Here is a 22,734-nt window from a genome sequence, read left to right on the forward strand (position 1 = left end):
AAGTACCTACCCCATCCCCTATACTACACTTCTATACCTACTCTATCCACGAAAGCACAAGCAGTTTGTTGACTTCTGCCATTGCCAACCATGCAAAAGCAAATAAATAACTAAACTTATAAATATTTAATAAATATAAAGCTACGTATATTCACTTAAATTCATATTCATGCGTGTACCAACCTATGTCGCAGAAAAAAACACCATAAAGGCATTTAGTAAAGTAACACATAAGAACACAGGAACTTAACAGACTGAGTACAGTTTCTGTTAAAAAGTTAACATACTCACAAAAAGATAAATTCGCCCTCACTGCTATTATCTCCAACAGTCTCAATTCTGTGACTCTGTTAAACTACGCTGTCCACGGTCCCGGACAACCACGACGAACACGACGACTACAGAAAACCACTCTCACTTTTGTATTGCATTTCTTTCTATGTTCCTCAACTTCGTCTGTTTACTTTTTCACAACCCAAATTTCGGATACACTGCGGGGGTGCTTCATCAAATCGAAGAAATCCAACCAACGAAACGAACGCTGCCTTGTGCAAGTCCAACCAGAGGAAGCACCAGCGCCAGCTCAATAACGCCAGTACCAGCCAGAGGTAGCAAAAATAAAAAGGAAGAATTGATATCACAGAAGAAGAAAATCCACCAAATGGCACACGACAAAACGGTACACACAGGCTATAGGGCACTTTTCGCTCCGTAATAATTTCGCCCCATTGCCATTGTACTAGTGACGTTGCTGTTGTTGGTGCTGTTGCCTTTGCTTTTGCCTTTGCCGTTGCCATTCCGTTATGTATGTTGCATGGATTCAACTATCATGGCGGCAGAAGAAATTCCGCTCAGTCTTTTAAGTGGCGCGTCGGAGTTCATACATAAGGCACTTTACGTCTCGTCTCGTCGCTTCTATACCGACGGAATTATTATTATACTGCCTCAGCAGCAAGAAAAAGGCATATTGGCATTTTTTCGGTGTGTGATGTCGGTTGCTTAGAAATACAAACAAAAAATTAGAGTATCTCGAAAAATGTTCTGTTCGTGAAGGAACATCATATGCTGGTTGCATTCTTTGTGTGTTTATACAAAATCTGCATTAAGGAAATCATAAAGCAGTATCAATCAATGTCATCACGAGTGTTGCTCCGGTTCTAGCTCTGGCTCCGGCTCCCGTTCCTCCAAGATCCGTTTTACCTTTGGTGCTTTCTAGTAGACTCGTAATAGGTATTCGTGGAAAAATATAAAGTGAATAGAAAAGTCATTTTCCACCTCGAACAACACAAACAATGATATTCTAATCCTACACAAACGGAACGAACACCGGCAAAAATATCAAGTGAAAAGAGTGTTGTAGACTGCAGAGTGCTTGTGCCAAAGCCAGTGCCAATCGAAAACGAAATCGATCGATGGTGTACTTTCGAGGAAGTGCTTCGTTTGCTATACAACACTTACCGTTACACTTCAGCCGCCGCCACCGTACGCTCATGGAATAAGAAGTTATTATTATTGTTGTTAGTTCTAGTTGTTTGTTGTTATTGTTTTTCTAGTTGCTATTGTTTCCTCTGTACACAGAGCCAAGCACTGCACAGATAGAGGGGGCGGGTAGTTCATGTCGAAAGAATTATTTCAACCCATTCGATTGGAATTAAGAAAAACAGAAAAACGAGCTAAAAAAAAAAAACTACCCAAGGACTAATTGAAAATTTCAAATTAACGAAAGGCGCTGATTGATTTAATGTTGAGAAAGCAATTTCCATTTGATTCAGTTTTCAATCTTGTGAGGAATTAAGTTTGTTCGATAGATTATTTCGTATTTTTTTCCGTTCTATCCAATTTTCTGTTGTGTTTTTGTTTTCCTTGTAAAAATCTCTTGTGGTGCAGTAAAGAAAACATACACGTACCTATAATATACCAAAGCAAGCAACCTGAAAGATATAATTTTTCCTTTAAAAGCATTTTCTTCCAAAGCAAGAGAAAATAAGAAGAAAATTTGTGTGTATTTTTATGTTTTTGTTGTATATGATATAAAAAAAGCTTGTGGTTAAGAGTTTTGTTTTTGCTTTGTTTTCTTAAAAGTGTGGGAAAGTGTTTTTGTGATGAAGATTTAATTTGTGTTGTTTTTTTTTTTGAAGAGGAAGAATAAAGAAAAAATTCATCAAGAAAAGAAGAAAGAATCTTTCTGAAAACGATTTTTTTAAATATATGGATACCTACACATTTTTATAGATGGTGAGTGAAATTATTTTATGTTATATATATAGATGCATGTATTTCGAAACCATCATTTATGTTCAAAAAGAAATTATTACAAGTTGTAAATAAGAAAATAAGGTAATTTAGGAAAAAAAGTTAACTGGCGCCCCACGTGAGGTACTTAAATTATCTTTAAAAGTGTAGATATACTGCTTGGCCTTGGGGGGAAGAGATATTGGCAAATTAATTTAATTCTATAGAAGAATGAAGAAGAAAATATGTTAGCTTGAACATTTAAAGAGATTCCATTTCAAAGAAATTGTCGTATTTCCTTAGAAATATTGTGTAGCTACATAAATCTCCACCAGAACTCGAACTGAAAGAAGGAAGGAAATCTATTTTATGGAGGAAGAAATCAAAGATTTATACGAAAAAGGACTTTCTGATGAATTAAGTAATTTTATAAGACAAATTTAAATCATAATTTGAGCTATTATATAAATTTTTTATTTGAATAATAAAAAAAAATATTTCCTGGAAAATGACCTTGCGAACTTTATTAAAAGGTCAAGGGTAAAATTTTATTTTTGTCCTTCTTTCAATGTAAATTAAAATTTATAAAATTAAAAATTCGGTTTTATTTTTGGTCTATGGAAAAATTCCCAAATAAGTACTTTTTAAATAGAAGATTTTGAGAATCGATTTTTAACTTTTTACATTCAAGTTTATTCGTGGGGTTTTTTTTCTTGGAATCTAATTTTTCTTACTTCCGAAGTATTTTCCATTAATATTTTAATAATAATTTTTGTTAAATTTTAGTGCTGATGATTATGACTCTTGACTGCATTAGAATATATTCTTAATATTTTTAACATAAAATGTTTTTTTCAGATAATTTTCATTGTTTTAAAATAAATAAAAATAATATTTAAGTTATAACACAACATTTTGAACACTCAAGTAAAATTTTGAAACAAATTTAGTAAGCTAAATTAAATTTTGCTAGTTGTCAAAGATCTAAGCATCTTAACATTTTACCTGAGCTAAAATATCAAAATGGAAACTAAAACGTTTAGTAAAATGTTCCAAATTTAATATATTTCAAATAAATGTTCCATGTTCTTTGTTAAGGTTTGTTGCATGTTATTTAAATAGATTGTCACTCCTTACACAAAAGGTTTTTTGAATTATTCTTAAATCAGAATAATTGTTATAAAGAAAATAATTAAATTTTTAAAGGAGGTAAAAATGATGAACAATATTGACGATTTACAATTTTATCAAAGTAGTATTAAACCCCTTTTTCTTTGAAAGTACGTTTATTTTTGTATGCCCTTGTGCCTTTTAAATAATCTCTGCAATTGTTGCAATTTTGTGTGGATATAAAATTGATTCTCATAACAAATTGATAGCTGAAACAGCACGAAAGGCAGTTTCAAGGATTATTGTCCAAGTCCAAAGTAAAAACATGTTTTGTTTTTAAATAAAACAATAAAAAATGTCATAGAAATAAAAAAGGAGGATTAATTCACTTTTTATGTGTCACGTGTTGCATTTCAATTTACTTGAACTTGACGATGTACGATTTCAAAGAGTTAGAAAAAGTGATTTACGTAATACTTTCTAATACGTCAGTTTGTGGGCTTCTTACTGTTTATATTGTGTGCGTTATATTTTTGATACAGATAAGTTAGGTAAGGATATAGCAGGTGCAATTATGAAACAACCTGCATCCATCCGTGACAACATTACTCGCCAAAGGAATTGTTCAGAGTTGTAAGTCACTAGGCCCTAGTTCTCTAAGGACTGATGCGCCACCCAATTTATTTATTTTGTATTTAATTATGAAACACTTAGCTTCCATGTAATTACGTTTATTCCAAATTGAACATAAAATCGCAATGATGCATAAACTGAAACTGAACGGTTGACATCACTGTTCTGTATGATATTTGTTAGCTTCACAAAATGACCGTTTCTATCGCGTTTTTTTATCATAGTGGAAAGATATTAAGAAATTCAATATTTCAATATCGAGTTTTACAATTTTCTAAAAAAAAAAGATTCACAATGAAAGTTTGAGGCTCATTAGGCAAGTTGATTAAAATGAATTACTCAAAAACAGGAAATACTACAGAAACATAATTATGATTGAAAGAGGTGTGTTTTCGTGCCACGTACGTGATATAAAGATTTTGGCCGCATTTTGTTCTTGGAAAGGAAATCACACATACAAAGTTCTGTTTTTTGTGAAAATGCGAATTAGGCTTAAATTTTGAATTGAAAAAATCAATAAAACTAACTCGAATTAAAAACATATTTTGTATACATTTTCGAATTTCAAAGGGTTTTTGTAAAAGGGTACATTGTGAGCATAAGGGTAAAAGAAAAAAGTTAGAAAAGAAGAACGAAGGTATACATTGATTTTAAAAACCAGCACAATACTATATGGTAGGTGAAGATAGAGCATAGTAAGGCATTCCACATTCGAGTAGCACGGCTAAGAAATGAATCTCTGAACTTCATAGTACAAACAAAGCTGGGTTTGAGGGTAAACTGATAGGAAAACCTAATTGAATATTTTTTTTTTTAATTTGATGAAACGGGCAAGACATTTAAGTAAAATTGAACGAAAAATAAATGTTCATGTAATTTTCTTTAAATTTTCATAAAGTTAAAATCATAAAATAACGAACTTTAATTTTATAATTTTGCTAAATACATATCTTCTGGATTTACATTTCTAATAATTTGGAAAGGGGCCCCCAAATTTAGTTTTGTTTTTCAATATTAACTTTTAAGACGTGTTCAGTTGCATCATTTATAATAATTACTGGCAATTGGTATCAAAAATGGATTCAAGTTTTAGAAGATAAAGTAATTTTTCTATTGTATTCTCATATTTGGTGTTCTTAGTTATACAGTGTTGTTATATTTATGGTTAGATTGTATTTTATGTGTTTTCTAGTTTAGGTTGACCACATCAATCCTATATATATATAGATCGTCTAAATAAGTAGTAAAAGCAACTTACTTTTTTCAACTCAATTCAATTTTTGAACAGTATACACTTGAAATAAATCATAATCAACTAAAGATTATCAAGTGTCACCACATTATAAAATACAACAACAAATTATTATTTTTCTAACAAAAAATCAGAAAGACTTAAGACAAAAACATTAATTTTGAAGTAAATATTTGTTCGAATTACACAAAAAAATACTTTGAGGTTTGTTTAGGAAAAAATAGGTAGTTAAAAAAGTGACAAATGGGCTTCTTTTGAAAAAAAATACCAGAAATAAAATTAACAGCGAAAAAAGGACATACATAACTAAAACAATATTCATATTCATTAAAATCCATGCTCTTGTGATAGGATTATACTAAACATAGCTAGTACTGTGGTAAGGAACATTTAAAAAATCACAGTCACGAGAGCGCAAGTTTCTAGGCGCATAAATAAAAAAACATAGATAATAAAACTGGACAGTTAATATTAAAATTCAAGACATCAAAAGCAAAAAGTATTGAGTTTAATTTTCTTTTCTGATCACGAGGTTTTAGATCAATTTTAATTTATCTCGTCTAATAAGATGGAACATTTGAATAACTTAATATTTTTCGTAAGGCAAACTTTGTGAACCTTTTTAGAGCGTTTTCTATACGACAAATGCTAGACGCGGTAAGGGGCTCCATACAATATTCTTAATGTGGTCGGACGAGACTAGAATAAAGAGCTTTTAATGTATAGGGGTCTTCTAAATCTTTTGAATTTCGAAAAACAAACCCTAGCATAGTCTTTGCTTTTGAGATCGCATGGTCTATGTTATTTGAGAAATCCATTTTAGAATCGAACATTACGCCTAGATCCTTATGGCTATCAAGTCTTTGTAAAACATCGTTTTCAATGGTCTCTGATTTCTAGAAAATGTCACAACACTACATTTCTTATTGTTAAAATATAGCCCATTGATATTACACCATTTAGTTAAATTATTTAAATCAATTTGAACTTTTTGTTCATCGTTAATTTAATTTAGGGAACTGAATATTTTCAAATAGTCAGAAGACATTTACAAAAAAGTAAGTGAATAAGTCGTTAGTAAGTGACTACCTTGAGGAACACCCGAAAAATTTATAATTTCCTTAGACAAGGCATTATCAATTTTGACAACCTGTTTTATACCTACTAAATAGCTCTTTATCCACATTAGGAGCTAAGAGTAAAATTATTATATCTCAAGTTTTTTAAGAGAACACTATGTTTGTTGCCCTTTACACATTTTTGTTTGTGATTAATTTAAATCCCTTTGACTTAATTCATATATGGAATTTCTTTTCCTCCGAGAATCGATATTTTAATTTTTTAAATTGTATTTCAAAGCAGAAAATACAATTTTTCGTTTGATATTTATCTTCATAGTTGTACCTTGAAAATATGAAATAGATTGTAAGTAAAATTTAGGCGAACTATCCCCAGTCTTATCTTACTAGGTGATAGAAAACCATTTTTGTATTTAATGTTTGTTTTAAATTAAGAACTATTTTAATGAACAAATATTTTTTTTCGTTAGATGATGTGCTAAAAATTTGTTTAAATTGTAATATTTAAAATCATCGAAATCGAAAAACTTTAATTTTTTAATTTTTTTTTTGTTGAAAAATTTACATATGTGTCTTGGAAAAATCAAAAGGTATTTGTTTTATAAGTTTATATCAATAAAAAAGTATTTTTTTCTCTTCAATATTTCCCCTTAAAGTTATTATTAGTTATGTAGGTGGCAGAAAGAAATAAATAGAATTTATATACGAAACCAATACATGTCCCTTAGAGCAACGTCAAGTAATTTTGTTCTTAGATCTGTTTGTTTGTGCTTCTACGCTTCAGTGGTTCCCCCATTCACAGTATGTGTGATGATGATTTCCGTCACACGATAAATAATATTATGTTATTTTTTTTTTGAAGTTGTCATAGCAGTTTAGGAATAGGTTTGTTTTTCTATTTAACGTTTTTCTTGTCCATTAGCCCAGAAAAATTCGGCTTTTACTTCAAAACTATCAAACACGCCGATTTTGCTAAAGTTTTTATTATTATATAAATTAACCCTAATTTTTTAGCATTGAATTTTTTTTTATATTTTCTTAGAAAATGAGTCTTTTATTAAATGTGAAAAGCAAATTGTAGAATATCTATAAGTTCATAAAAGAAGGATGTTTTCGTTACTCATTTAAGAAACCGCGATACACAAACGTTCTATAAACAATGAAAGAAAATATGTTTTTTTACTCGGTTTACTTTATATACATTTTAATAGACGTTATGTTCAAAATGTAATAGATGCCTTTAATTTTTAAAAGTTACTCCTAAACTGTTAAAATTATATACCCTGTTTTTGCGAAAAAAATTAGTTGTAATTTATTATTATTGTGTCACTAAAATTTGTTTGCAAAATAACTCTTTTAATCAAAAAATGCAATACTTTTGTTATCATTTTTTTAATAGTTTACTTAACGTTTGTATAGGCCTTTGACAGAAATTTGTATCTGTCTAAATTTGTACATACTAGAAATCAACAATAATTTTTTTTTCACTTTGAACTTCAAGATAACCTACACATCACATCTATAATAAATTATACATAAAAGTCAAATTAAATGATAATAAAAAGCTTCCAATTAGAAAAATCAGACATATTTTTCCTGCAGCTGTGTCTCTGTCTGTCAAAACTATTGTATAAGCAAAAATTTATACTAAAAACACTTCCTTATTTCCTAGTTTATACCTCGTTTGCCATAACGTCTTACCGATCAAAAACAATCATTCGAAATTGTTGTAAAAATGATAAATGATGATTGACGTCTCAATTGGCTATAAAAAAATATTGCTTCTATTACGGCGCCAATTTAACCTAATTAAGATGTTTTGTTTCTAATTTCCTTTTTTATCTCAATAAACATAAATACAAAACACAATTCAAATTGAAATCGCCATAACCATCGCTATAGCATCGTATAAATCGGACTTCTTAATATGCCTCGCCTTTTCAAATCCCATTTTGATGATTTAATCTGCCATCGGAGACAGATTCTTTCAATGAATAATCAACTTGATGTTAATGCATAAGACAAGACATCAAAACGTCTTGAAAAAAAGGTAAAATAATAATAATAATAATATAATGATAGACTGCTGCGGGAACAACATCTGCACCTGAATTTATTGCTACGGATTAAGTGATTAATTTCTTCCTTTACTCCCTTTGACTCAGCAACATCTCCTCCTCTCGCCCCTTATCCGGGACACAAAACAACGAGCAGGTGTTAATGGACAAATTAAATAAACAGCATGTGCTGCTCCCGCCTGCCACCAATAAACAGAAAAAAACTGATAAACAGCGAAGCGGGTGCAATTGAAAAAAAGAAAAACATTACTAAGTAACCTAATAATATTTTTATTCACCATAACCATATTGATGATGTCCTTAGAATGATAAATAAGAGTTTTAAACTTCGATAATGAAGGTTTGGTATTGTTAGACATGGCAAAGTGGTTGCTATAGTGGTACAGGTTTATATGCTCGGATTAATGGTGCGTATCTTTTGTTGTCAGTTCTTGATTAATAGGGTCAGGTGTGTAGGTGCTTAAAAGGACAATATCAGACAGGACACAATGTTAGCAAGGAGCAGGAAATGAATTGAAAAAAAGGTCAATTCGTTTTATCTTCGACCATTTGCAGATATGAGTTGAAAATCGATTGAAACTTTTACGAAAAAAAAATTGAAAAACGCTGACTAATTCAAATACTTAAGAGAAGTTTTTTTTCGAGATGGAATCTATTTTGGCCTTAACTTAAGGTTGTATCTTAATCTTTTGGATAGAAAATATTTATACAAAAAATTTAACTGGGTTAGAAGTACAAACTATTGGTTTTCCATGAAATAATGTTTTTGATAAAATTGACCTTTCAAACTATAATTTGACAGTTATCCAGTTAAGAAAAATAGCATTAAAACTTCTATATGGAAACATTTTATAACATTGACGTAAAAGAATTTTAAAAACAGGAATTATATAATATTGAAGGTTGCTTTGCCATTATTATCTTATCATAAATTACGGAATCGATAGAATTTATGAAAAACATGAATGAAGATGAAACAAAAATATTTTAAAACTTTTCAAAAATGACCAGGACGATAAATAATCCAACTAAACTTGCGTTTTAAATGGGTGGCGCGACAGTCTATGGCCTAGTGACTTACAACTCTCAACCATTCCTGTGTACGAGTTATATTGTCAAGAATGGAGATTACCCGCAAAAGGCAGTACCCTTGAAAAAATGGCACAGACAGTGATCGAACCAAAGACCTCTGGCATGAAAGTCCAACGGACTTAACATCACGCCACTGGTACTGCCGACAATATATGAATTAGCGAAAAAATATTGATATTTTTACTTGCCTTAGAACAAGAGTTAAAACACTTTGGTCGTTTATTTGTTTCTGTATGTTTTTTCCTTGATTTGCAGATTAAAACTGAAAGCAACGAGTGGCGACCTAATACCCTTTAGCTGAGGTAAAACTTCAGACTGTTGCGTTACCTTTCATATACGTACAAATTGTTAAGGAAGTAAATCATTATAAGGTTGTGGCCCTTCTTCCATTATAACCATAATTGATTTCTAATATTCGGTAATCCTATATTTTGGATTTTCAAATGTTTAAATGCGTTTATTACAAGATTCTCAAAATTCGAAGTTCTGTAGAACTCTTTATATTAAGAAATGTTATATATTATATATTTTGTACTTTAAAATTATATAAAAGATAAAAGAAAACACTATGCCGCAAGTGCTATAAGGCAAGTATTGACCTCGTAAAAATGTCTAACTGATAATTTTAATCAAGCATTACATTATCATGTTAGAACTCAACAAAAGCGGGTTCGGAGATTTTGTCTGTGCCTCAGCTTTTGGGCCAATTGAGTTCAAACTTGAAAATTCAGATTCGCGTGAAACGTCTTTTTCTTGTGCTTAGACTAAAAATAACAGCATTCGCCATACAAATTCAATTTTTCTAAAAAACAGTTCGATATTTGATGCCTAGATAACGTATTTGAAGATTTTTGATAAAACTGAAAAAATAGGTGATCGTTCTATTACTGGGATATTTGCTACTCTTGCATAATGCCGCAAGGTCTCATGCCATTCATTGTTTTATCCATATTGCTTCCATCAAACAATTCAACAGTAATGCCCGTAGTTTATCCTTCAACCCTATTCTGTCTTCCCTTACTAATTGCTCCCATTGTCTTTTATCATTATAAGGGTATTCATAATCCCTTGAATGGGAATACAATAAAAAAATAGATGTTTATGTTTTTTAAGGCCTCTTTTCAATACAAACATTTTATTTTTGTATTGTACCATAAGCCCCCCTTTTTTAGAAACCGATGAATTTGTTGAACCATTTTTTCTGAAAAAGCTAATTTATTTTATAAATACAATTTTTTCTTAATTTTTTCTTTGGATTAAAAAAAAGCTAGTCTTAAAAAATTCGATTTCACAATATCGGGTCAGCATTTTTACAGAATTAAAATATTAAACGTAAAGAAATTAAAATCCAATTTTTAAGATAATTTTATTTTTTAGATATGTATATTTTAATTCTTAAAATCTTAGTGCTATTTTGAAAAAAACTTTATATGTTATTTCGTTGCATAATATTGTTGCCATATAAGACATTTTTAATAATTTTAATGGACACGTCCATGTAAGACACAAGATTTTAATATGCAGAATATATGATTTTTATTCTAAAATATTTTTATGATTTATAGAACAACGGTTATGATATAATCTCACTGAAAAAAAAACCAAGCTTAAGCAATGCTATCAAAAAATTATTAAACTGAAGACTTCAATAAGAACTGAGTTCAAAAACGCTTTAAAATTAAAATATTTTAATTTATTATTACAAAAAGTTTTAAAAAAAATTTCCTTCTATTAGTAAATGCCGTACTAAGATTTTATTTTGAAAAATGATTATAAAATTACTTTAAAAACATCAAAGAAAATTCATGAAAATATTTTGTAACATTGTTCGCAAAGTCACTTAAAAACCTTTGGCCAGGTAAAAACTGTAAATGAAATTTGGTTCCAAAAAGTTTAAATATGTATCTGAAGTTTAAAGTCATATAAATAAAGTAGAACTTCGTTTCTAGGACCAAGTATGGATACATTTTCAATTTACAAGGATTTAAATAGACAATTTTCTATAGACCAGATTTCTTTCATTCATAACCTTCATTAACTTTTGCTTATATTAACAAATATATATTATTTCAAAATTTTGTTTTGATATATTATAAATATTTTAATATTTCCTAAGTTACTTGAAGATAATAATTTGTTATAATTTGTAAAAGTTAAGATTTCTTATAAAAAATCAAAAAAACTTCTATATTTACGATCATTCAATACGAAATTCAAAATTTTTCGTCTTTTTTACCATATCGCCTAAAAAAATTCAAAAATATTATTTAAAAAAAAAATATTAATGAAAGAATAGAAATAATGGTCTCAACCTTATTTACAAATGGATGAATTCAAAACTTAATTGGTAGAAAAACTAAATCCCTCTCTCAGATTTATTATTATAAAAATAAATGTTTAGATAATTTTTTAAATGTTTAAAAAGCTCTAGACGTTTTTTTTTCCGTCCATAGCTCAGGAAGCAGTAGAGATATCGACTTCAAATAAATTTTATTATACAGATACTAGTGCAGAAAGATGCAGAAATTACTCTCAAAAAAAATTGAGTGGGTGGATTTTTACCAAATCAATTTAAAAAGAGGGTGACAATTTTGGCTAACCCAAAATATCTCACGAACTAAATTGGATATTTTAACGCGGTACCAAACAAATATATTTTTCGAAAAAATTACAGTTAATTTTTTTTTATACATCAAAAAACCGAAAAAAATATTTGTCACATTAAAAATTTTTTGAACAAAACTGATTTTATCTCCAAAATATTTTTTTCTATGAAAAATAAATAAAATAATAACGTTTTTTACATCTGGTAAAATTTTGAAAAAATTGACTTGATAGTTTTTTTTTATAAAAAATAAAACCCTAAAAAAATTAATAAATGTTAGTAAAAATTGAATTTCGACTCAAATATCTTTTTGAAACTTTAAAACATTGGCTTTAAACTAATTTTATTTTTTAAAAAGTATTGTTGTCAAAATTGAGTTCCATTTTGAGAAAAATCGAATTGACAGTTTTCTTAGAAAAAATTAAGAACCTAAAAAATAATTAACAAAAGTAGGTAAAAAATGCTTATCGACTTAAATATCTTTTCAAAACTTTGAGATTTTGGTGGGAAGTTATAAGTGTGGTTCACATCTCAGCCTCGTTGTTATATTGGCGCAACAATTGTAAAGATTAAATCTAATAAACTTCGTTACATTGTTCTATATTTTTAAAATTTACAAACGAAAGTTAGAGTTTGTGAGTTTTATCGTAGAATACACATAACATACAATTTACAAGTTTGAATTTTTAATGTGTAGTTATGTACCTACATATGTTTTCCATAAATTCAATCTATCTATCAAAAGAAATGTGACACAACTTAACAAATTCAAGCTAAAAACCTAATTTTGAGCAAATACAATACTATGTATACATGCTAAAACCAGTCATGATTTGTAGTAATATTTATTTCTACAAAGTTCATGTTGAGTTTTTCTACTTTCAAAAAAAATTCTTATTTTTTTAACTATTTTGAAAAAATGCCAAATATATTGAGCTGCGTCATTGTTCTTCTAAACCTCACAAAATGATGGGTGTATATATTTCAATAATTCCACTTGGTTGCATTTTTAAACCTCTCCATTTCTAAACCAATTATATTTCTATGAATAATTGAATTACTAATGGTCCAGCGAACTGTTTTAACTCAAAACGAAAGAAAAAACTAAACTAAATTTGTTATTCTTCTTTTGAATTTATTTAAAAAAAAACTCAAACATTGATTTTGATTACAATCAATTTAACACCTCATTTTTATTCACATAACTACGAAAAAAATGATTCCAAGAATATTTTGCACCCAAGGCAGGGTTGTATATGTACATAGATACATTTTTGAGTATATTGAATTAGTTTATAAAACCTACATATTCAAATTGTATTTATGGAAAAAGCTATTCATTGTTCTATTGCTAAACTAAATTATTTGTTTGTTTTTTATTTACAGATTGTGATTTATTAGAATTTATCAAACATGGCGAAGAATCATCAGAATCAAAATCAGAAAAAACCTTACCTTTTGTGTTGTTTTGTGTTATAAAATAATAGAAAAAAAAATCATTCTCAGTTAAATAAAAAATATAAATTTTAATAAATAAAATTGCGTGAGAGGCTTAGAAGGCTTAATAAAAAAACACCCGCACTCCCAATTCTCAATCATCATGGCCTATTGGATGGATACGTTGCTGCTATTTATGGTTTTTGTTCAAGGTAAGTGCGCAGACCTTTTATTATTTCAATTTTGTATGATTTTATTTTGTATTGTATTGTTGTTGTTGCTCCCACAATTTGATCCCGCTTAATGTTTCACAATATTCAATTAGCAACAGCTGCGAACTGTTTAGTCACTAAAGATACAGCGCCGAGGAGCCATTTCAGGAATGTGACTCCTCTCGTCTCGTACTTCTTTACTTGATGGACTTGTGTCTGAACAACATGGAAGTAGCCAGAATCAGGCAGAAGTACGCGGTTGTATTCTTGTATCTTTTGTCTGATTATCCCAAACAAAAAGCAAAAAACAACTTCAAGACCTTTGTTGTAGTTTTTTGTTTTCTGTTTTAATGTGGAGGCGCACAGCTTCAGTATCGTGTTTGGTCTTCGGTCTTCGGTCTTCCACATGCCAATCCCACACGTCAACAACTCTGTGTACGATGTTAAGGAAAAAGTATCTTTAGCAAAAAAAAGTTTCTCTAAGTAGAAAAATTAACCTCGGACAATTGCAGTCAGCGAACTAATAAAATATGTTGCAAGTGCTTTAGAAATGCTTCCTTCGTTTTCCTTCCAGTATGCTTATTTTTTAGCTTTGGATGTTAATTCTTTTTTTCTCATTTGCTTCATATCTAATGCACGTTTCGCCATCGCCATAGCCATCGCCATCAGCATCAGCTTCTCAGCCCCGCACTGGTAGAACTCAGAACGCAGAACTTAGAACGTAGAACCTAATTCTATAAACACAAACAGCCATAGCGAGAGTAAGCAGAGCATTTAGCTCCTTTATGCTAACGTGCTATAGTTTATCCCAGCGGACTTTCTGGATTATGTAAATGGAAACGGTAGCAAAATGGGGAGTCACAGCTCAGAAGATTGGAATGAGAATGTGTGGATAGGTAGCAACCAGCAAGCAATATATGTATAGAGCTATCCAGATCCAGGCAAAGGAAAAGCACGAATATGCGAAAGGGCGATGCGAAGGCGGATGGTGGATGGCAGGCGGGTGGTGGCGGCGTTATTATATGGCGCTTCGGATTGCCTGGCATTATGTTATGCGTGATATGAGTATTTATGTTTTGATACGGGAATAATGAGTCCCTTGGGGTTAATGAAAAACGAATGAGTGAACAGCAAAAGGAAATAAAGTAGCCATATTAAGCATTTTCCTTTCAATAAGGATTAATTTGAAAAAAGAAACTGCTCACTTTTCTACGCAAATATATACCTTCCTATACCTTTTATTCTATAGCAATACCTTCTTTTCCTATACCTTCATATAACTGACTGACATAATATAGAAATAGAGAAGAAAATAGAGTTAATATTTTTTGCTTATTTGCATAATTGACTAAATATTTATACAATATTAGCACTCTTTTGCTAAGTCAGGTATAAGATATATAAAGTAGGTATGAAGTTCAAGATATATAAAGTTTATTAGGTGTATTTTAGTTTTGTTTGATCAATCGCTTGTGAGCGCCCTCTATATCTCACTAACTTGATGGCGGTAAATATAACACGCTCAAAGACTATTAATCAACCATTGCTCAGCTCAGCTCAGGTATTTAAGACAGGTTGTTAGAACGTGGATTGCGTGGATTTTTATTTGATTTTCCTTTTTGTTAAATGATGTGTAGTTTTTACACAACAAGAAGTCAAATTGATTTTCTTCCCTTTGGATTGTTTGTTTCTAGTTGTTAATGATTCATCGAAAGTTTTTTTGAAACTATAGCAATACCAAACTGAACTCCGGAATTTTAAAACATTTCAGATATTTTCAAGTTAGAGTATTTTGAAATGTTATAGAAAATTAAAATTGTATACATATGAAACGATAAGGCAGGATTAAACTTAAATCAATAGAAAATGCTTAAAAGAATGAGACTTAATACATGTATTTATATTCAATTTTTATATTTTATACATTTTTAAAATTGAGACGGATAGACGAATTTTTTATAATTTTGTTTAAGATATAAAATATGAACATTTTTTTAATAAAATGTTAAACCCAAATTAATAATATCTGTTATTTACAGTAAGAGTTATCTTAATTAGTAAAAATAAATACGTTTGTAAGTTAGTTCTTTGATAAAAAAGTATAATTCAACTCTTTAAACATCTGTGCAGCCTTTTTTACCAACACAATTTTAAAAACTATTACTTTTACAAAAAAACAATTGAGAGATAGTTTTAAATAGATAGGCAGAACATATTTTGAGTTTTGTACCATCTTAATGTTATGTTTGATTAAATTTTTGAGTTTAGAGTTTTTTACGAATGCAATACCTGCCATATAGATTCAATATGACGCAAGTAAAATTAGTTATAAAAATTAATAAAATACACAAAATCAATTTATTTGATTAGTTGCACCCAAAAATATGAGTTTATTATATTTTTTTTTTTCAAATGTATTGACTGCATGAAAAAATGTGTCTCGAATCTTCTTCTTTTGAGTTTAACTGAGTGATTTAATGAACAAAAGTGACCTATAATAAATTGATTGTTAGCTTCCCATAGGAAGTTATTGTAAAGATCTAATTTGTCAAATTGTACATTTTGACATTTCTAGGTGCTGCAAGGTCCCTAGAGCCGGAATAAATGATTTTTTAGAAAGATGTCTTTGCGTATGTGTGTATGTACTTTAAAAAAATTGAGTGATGGTTTTTTTATCATGGCAATTTAAAAAAAGGTGAACATTTTGGTTTTAATACTATATTGTTTTACCAAACAAATATATTTTTGGAAAAAAAATCCAATTGACGTTTTTTTTGTATATCAAAAAACTGAAAAAATTAATATTTGCAACCTCAAACATTTTACAAACAAAAAATGATTTCATCTCTAAAATAATTGTATGCAACGAAGAATAGCATTTAAAACATCTGTTGAAATTTTGAGAAACCTTCGAATTGAAAGTTTTTTTTATAAAAAATAAAAACCTAAAAAAACATTTCTCAAAGTTGGTAAAAATTGATTTTCGACTCAAGAATCTTTAAAAAAAAATTGATATATTGGCTTTCAATTAATTTTATCTTATAAGAAATATTGCTTCAAACATTCGGTAAAATTTTGATAAAAATTGAAAAGACAGTTTTTTACATAAAAAAACCTAAACAAAATACTAAAACAAGGTAAAAATTTACTTTCGACCTAAATATCTTGTCAAAAATTAAAAATATTGGCTTTAAACTATTTTGATCTCACATAAAATATTGTTTTCGACATTTAGTAAATTTTGTATTAAAATATAACAATCAGTTTTTAATGGAAAATAAAATCTACAAAAAAATAAAAATTGATGTTCGGTTTTTGATATCTCGAACAAGAAATGGGCTTCAAATTAATTCCATTCATCCAATTTGTATTTGTTTATATACAAAATAAAAACTTTTAGAAAATGATACTTAAATTAGTAAAAATTGGTTTCGACTGATTTTGAAATCAAACTATTTTATCATATTTAATTTAATTTTTAATAATTATTTTTTTTTTAATAATTCAACTGACACCTTTTTTAACAAAATACGAAAACCTACAAACTTTTTAAGCAAGACAAATTGAGAGACAGGATGGGAAATTATCAGTGTGGGTGGCATCCAAGACTCTTTTTCTATTTCGATTAAATTTCTTATTTAAAAAAAAAGTAAGTACCTACAACAATTTTTTTCTAAAAATTGAATGTTTTGAAAAACACAAAAAATATTAGTTTGGTGGTTTAACGTTATTGCATATTTATTTCGTTTTTAGCAATTTGTTTACATTTTAATGTAAGTTATTTTAATAATTTGTTTTGCACTCAATATTTTTTTTTCTGAATTTAATTTTTTGCCTTAACACTTTTCTAAATTAAATGAAGTGCTTAGGATGAATTATTAATATAAATAAACATGTTATTATTACGTTAACCTTTAGTATAATTTTCAAATGAAATTACGGCTTAACCCCTTGTTGCCTGTTTTATTAAATTAATTTAATTAAATGAATTTTCTTGTCACTGGGAAACAAGATAGATAAAATGTCTTGTATACGTGTTTTAACTATGTAACCACTAGTTATTAAAGGGTTGAAGGCCATTGCCTTAAAAACGGAATATATACAAAAATTGACACTGTCCCTTCCTGTTTTATAGACACTACTTCAGTTTGGTTCATTATGAAACATTCCATTTCAAGTTCATGAAATCAAATCGTGTATTTTATTTGAAACTCTCTAATTTTTGTTGAGTCAAAAATATTTATGCTTTTATTCTTTTACAAATATGTACTTAAAAAATAACAACTTAGCGCCACCAAACTAATCTACATATTTTTCAAAATAAAATAAAAATTTTCATTGATGGCGTTGATAGATGCACGTTCATCTTTCACGTTTTACTAATAAAATTTGTAAACAAGCCACAAATTGTCACGCGACAACCTTGTCAAACATGACATTGACAAGTTTGTTATCTCATTACCTAATGATGATGACGACAAAATTGTCGTGACAAATTTGTCAGCATACATGACAAGTTGTGTCACCAGTCAATATATCTTATGAATTGAAAATTTATATGAGGCAAATGTGGACAGTTTGAAAAATTGGACCGTGAAAAACGAATTTAGTTATATCATTTTATAATTAAATTACAATTTTATAATATTAAATTGTGACAAAATTATTAATTTTGTAACAAAAAATTAATTAATTTACCTTAAATGTTGTGAAAGTAGGGTGCAGGGAAAAAATTTGACGCCTAATAAAAAGAGGCTGTTTAGCGTATTATAAAAAAAAATGTTTCAAGTTTGTGTTTGTCTTTGTTTACAAGACAATGCTTGGATTTAATTGGATTCAAATAAAAAATACTAACAGTCAAAAACAACATCTTGCATATGTTAAATAATATTGATTTCAATATCTGTTTATGTTTCCGAGATATTTTAATCGAATGCAATATTTTTCGATTTTTGTTGTTTCTTTTTGCTAGATTTTACTTAAATGTCAGATTTCATAAACGTTATTTTTCGATGCATACAATAATCTTGGAGGTAATATCATTTTTTATTTGAAAAAAATTTAAAGTGGCAAATATTTTGTTTCACTTTTTCGATTGATAAAAAGATAAAAACGTTAGTTTAATTTCTTAAAAAATATATATATATATTTTTTTTAACATCAAAACGACGGTTCTTATTGAAAACCTGGTATGTAACACACTAACTATTCTAAGAATCAATTAATTACTTCAAAGGCAAAGTGAATAGCCAAAGATTCATTCGACATAAAGCTTTATTTATTTATATCTTTGCCCTTAAAATAATTTTGTCTTAAGATTAGTTAAGGAATTTTTGTTTAACATTATCTATTTATATAATAAATATCATTCATGTATGCCAAATCTGTCGTTTTATAGATTCACCAAAACCCACACAAAATATATTCACCACTTCTGTAATAGTTCCTAATTTACACAATTAAAATACATTAGCATATTGGTCTTAATCTAATATAATATTTTGATACATACAATCAGTTCCAAATTTAAACCAAAATCAAAATATTTTGATTTTCTTACCAACATTTATTGTTCATCAATAATGAATCTATATCCTTGAGATAAACAATAAAAACAAATATGTTTGTATATTAAAACTTATTTATAGGAACTCATACATCTACATACAATTTTCCAATATCCTTATAAAATAAGATGCATTGTTATTTAAAGTTGTTATATACTACGTACATATGTATGTATTTATGTATTGGTACTTACTTATTTTATTTGTAAAATGCATTTTCCAATTTGCATTTACAATTTCAATTAATCAAACAAAAAATCAATCTTTGCCATTCCTATAAAATATAAACATAGGGGTCGGTTTTGCTTATAAAATGTATATATCTATGTATACAAGAATTCAAAAACGAAGTAGATTTCAATCTTTTATGTGTATAAAATACAAAAACAAACATAGCTCATGCTGTATCGGATTAAATCAAGAAAATCTATATAATAATTGAAAGAAAATCGAAATAATTTATCCAACGATTACCGTTTCAAATTTAAACAATCAATTGGAAGGAAGTTTTGTTAAACAACCAATACCCTATACATTATACACAGATTCAAGATTAAGATAGATAAGGGTTTTATTCCTACCTTCCTTTAGCTTCTGCTCTCTTCTGGGTAGGTTGGTAGGTTAAGGTATATGTATCTTCAACGATACCTCAAGAAAAAAAAATGCAAAAGATATTTTGATAAATGACAATGTCAATTGAATCAGAAGGGCAACACAAATCCATAGATACTTTTTTTTTGCTGTACACAATTGATTACTCTTCTTGTTTGGTGAATATCTATACGACATTGTTTTCACTCGGGGCTTTAACTATACTCGAACATCAGATTGGAATTTATCTTTTCTTTTTCTTCGACGTGTTTTACTTAAGCATTATTGAATAATGCACGATTCAGTGATGGCGCATAAGAAATATAATGTAGCTTTAACACTTTTTGAAAAGAGATTTTTATCGAAATTCAACGATTTATAGTAGCTACTTATACTCAACGAGTGAGTATATGCTTGCCTTGAGGTGGTATAGCGATGGTGGTGATGGTGATGGAGGTGTTGGTAAGGATTGTTGTCGAAAATTACCCTCACGCTTTTCAAATAAAACTTTTCCTTTCTCGACAACAAATTTGGGTCACATTTTATGGCACGTCATGGTATGGTATACATGTAGGTTTCGGAGTATAAAACTTTTTTGATAAATATAAAGAAAAAATATTTTATAACAACAAAAGTATCGAAAATCTATCCCAATAGATTATTTGTACTGAAGAAGCTCTCCCCATATTTTACTTTTTAGCAACTCGACAACAATTCTTTGTATGCAGCACGTTTCTATGTTGTCATGAAATTGAAACAAAAAAAAAACGGCAAAGGAAAAAGTTTTGCGAAATAATTATTTTGAATTTTTCAATTGGTAATCATTAACATAGCAAACTTGCTGACTCGGAAAATGCTTATACCATTTTCTACAGAAGACAAAATTATTAAAAATATTGAATTAATTATTTTTTAAGAATCTTTATTGAATTGTGATACGTCATATATTATAATAATTGCTGAATAATCAATCAGATTATGTTTCAGAAAGTTAGGTCGAATTTAATAACATTTTCTATAGAAAATTTGTACCCAGAAGGTCAATAATTTAATGAAATTGAATTTAAGACTTAAACAAAATTTGAATTGGCTTAAAACTGAAGCTTACAGTATTGTCCTGTTTGTTTCAGTCTCTGTTAAAATGGGTCAAAATAATGTGAAATACTGGGTTTTCCAACAAGAGGTTTAATTTACATATCCAAAAGATTGTGTTATTAGCTAAATGGAAGCCATGAGTTTAATTAAACCACCAAATCAATTTCATAAAATGTTCTAAGGAATCTTTATAACGTGACGAAGTCCTTAAATCCTAAATCAATTTTTAAGGATACAAATAAACCGAAATTGGTACTGTTTTGTTATTTGTTAAGCACGTAGGGCCATGGTCACCTTATCAAAAAATTAACATCGTGTTTTGTATCAATATTTTCCAATTCCCAGCATAAGAATTCATTGATCACAGCTTGCTGGTGCAATCCATAAACCTTTAAAGTAGCTAAAGACTCAAGTAACTTCTTCCAAAACTTACATTTTTGCCCTCAAATTTCACTATTTCCGGTCTGTGACTCTCAGACTGTCACCATTTTTCCAGTGAATTTTGAAAATATAAGTGCTTTGTACGTACATTTTGATTATCAAACGTTATAAGATTAAAGCTTAAAAAGTAAAATGTACTTTAAATGAATTCTCTTGTGAGAAACCCCTTTTTTATTTTTGTGGATAATTTTCAGGTCCATACTATAAAGATCCTTGGCATTCCATTTTTTACGTTTTGGGGATAGGGTGTTTCGAACTTTACCTGTGATCATGTCACCTTTAAAGCTGTATCATTGGTGATTTGTCAAAGAAGATTAAGTAATTGACAATTAATACAAACTTCGAAAGTTCTTATTGGAATACCCTTCAGAAACCCTCATGTTTGTGTTCGATTTCATCGTTGGACCACCAGGTTTCATTAAAATCTGCGATATTATATAAAAACTTACATTCTCCATCGCCAGTAATCATATCACTTTAAAACCGTACCATAAAACCAAATTTTAAGCTTTTAAGTTGGGCTTCAGAGCTTTGAATTTGAAAAAAAAAAACATGAAACCGAAGGTACACCGATTGAGTCATAAAAAGATTATATACTTTTTTTCCTAAGTGAAATGCACATCTTTTGCTGCCATATTCTCATCCAAGCACGTATCGTTAAACCTAAACGTAACGACACCCAGGTTTTCACTTTGCATTTCGAAAGCCTTTTTTACAGGTCACACAAACGATTCGAGAAGCGACCGACGACGCGACGGTGGTATGTATGCTTTTGAAAGAGCCGTAAAAGAGCTCGATTTGCTGTTGCTATGGTAGTTCGCTAACTCTATGCCATGCCATCATCATCAGGCATGCCTTATGCCTATAAGGGAGGAGATGCTATCAAGACTCATAGTCATATACAGACCACCCGACAAAAGTGGCTTCATAAAATTAGCAGTAAAAATAAATTGTATTGCCTATAAATCATGAAGCATTGCGCTGAAAGTGCAGGATATTTAGAAAAGTTAAATAGTAAAAACGTTAAATAGAAAAAAAATACTACCTACCACCTTCCAAACTATTTCCTGCAACTAGATGGCTCTGTGGCTCACAGGAGAATAATAATAAATTTTTATTTACAAATTGTCGAAGTGGAATAAAACATGTCGAAAGTTGGGAGTTTTCTTCGTATTTTTTTGGCTGTTCGGTTAAAGTTGGGAGTTTGACATTTTAAGAGGCTTTTTTAACTGGTATTTTATTTTAACGTTTATTTTTTTACGACGATGTCAGTAGATTAAAATTATATACTCACCCCACAGAAGGTAGAA

At 29.0% G+C, this 22,734-nt stretch overlaps 1 protein-coding gene across 4 annotated transcripts in view; it reads left to right on the plus strand.

Annotated features, from left to right (window-relative positions):
- The first annotated feature begins 430 nt into the window (after window positions 1-430).
- LOC129949881 (uncharacterized) overlaps window positions 431-22,734 on the plus strand; it is a 103,738-nt gene continuing 81,434 nt past the window's right edge. The window contains exons 1-3 of one of the 4 annotated variants that reach the window (XM_056061590.1): window positions 431-1,517; window positions 2,139-2,235; window positions 13,468-13,730. In XM_056061590.1, the coding sequence (XP_055917565.1) occupies window positions 13,682-13,730 (49 nt within the window). In that variant the 5' untranslated portion in view covers window positions 431-1,517; window positions 2,139-2,235; window positions 13,468-13,681. Of the gene's footprint in view, window positions 2,236-13,467; window positions 13,731-22,734 lie in introns of all 4 variants that reach the window. The other 3 variants (XM_056061591.1, XM_056061589.1, XM_056061592.1) reach the window with 3 other exon arrangements.

Source organism: Eupeodes corollae, chromosome 3, assembly GCF_945859685.1.
Source record: "Eupeodes corollae chromosome 3, idEupCoro1.1, whole genome shotgun sequence".
NCBI lineage: Eukaryota > Metazoa > Arthropoda > Insecta > Diptera > Syrphidae > Eupeodes > Eupeodes corollae.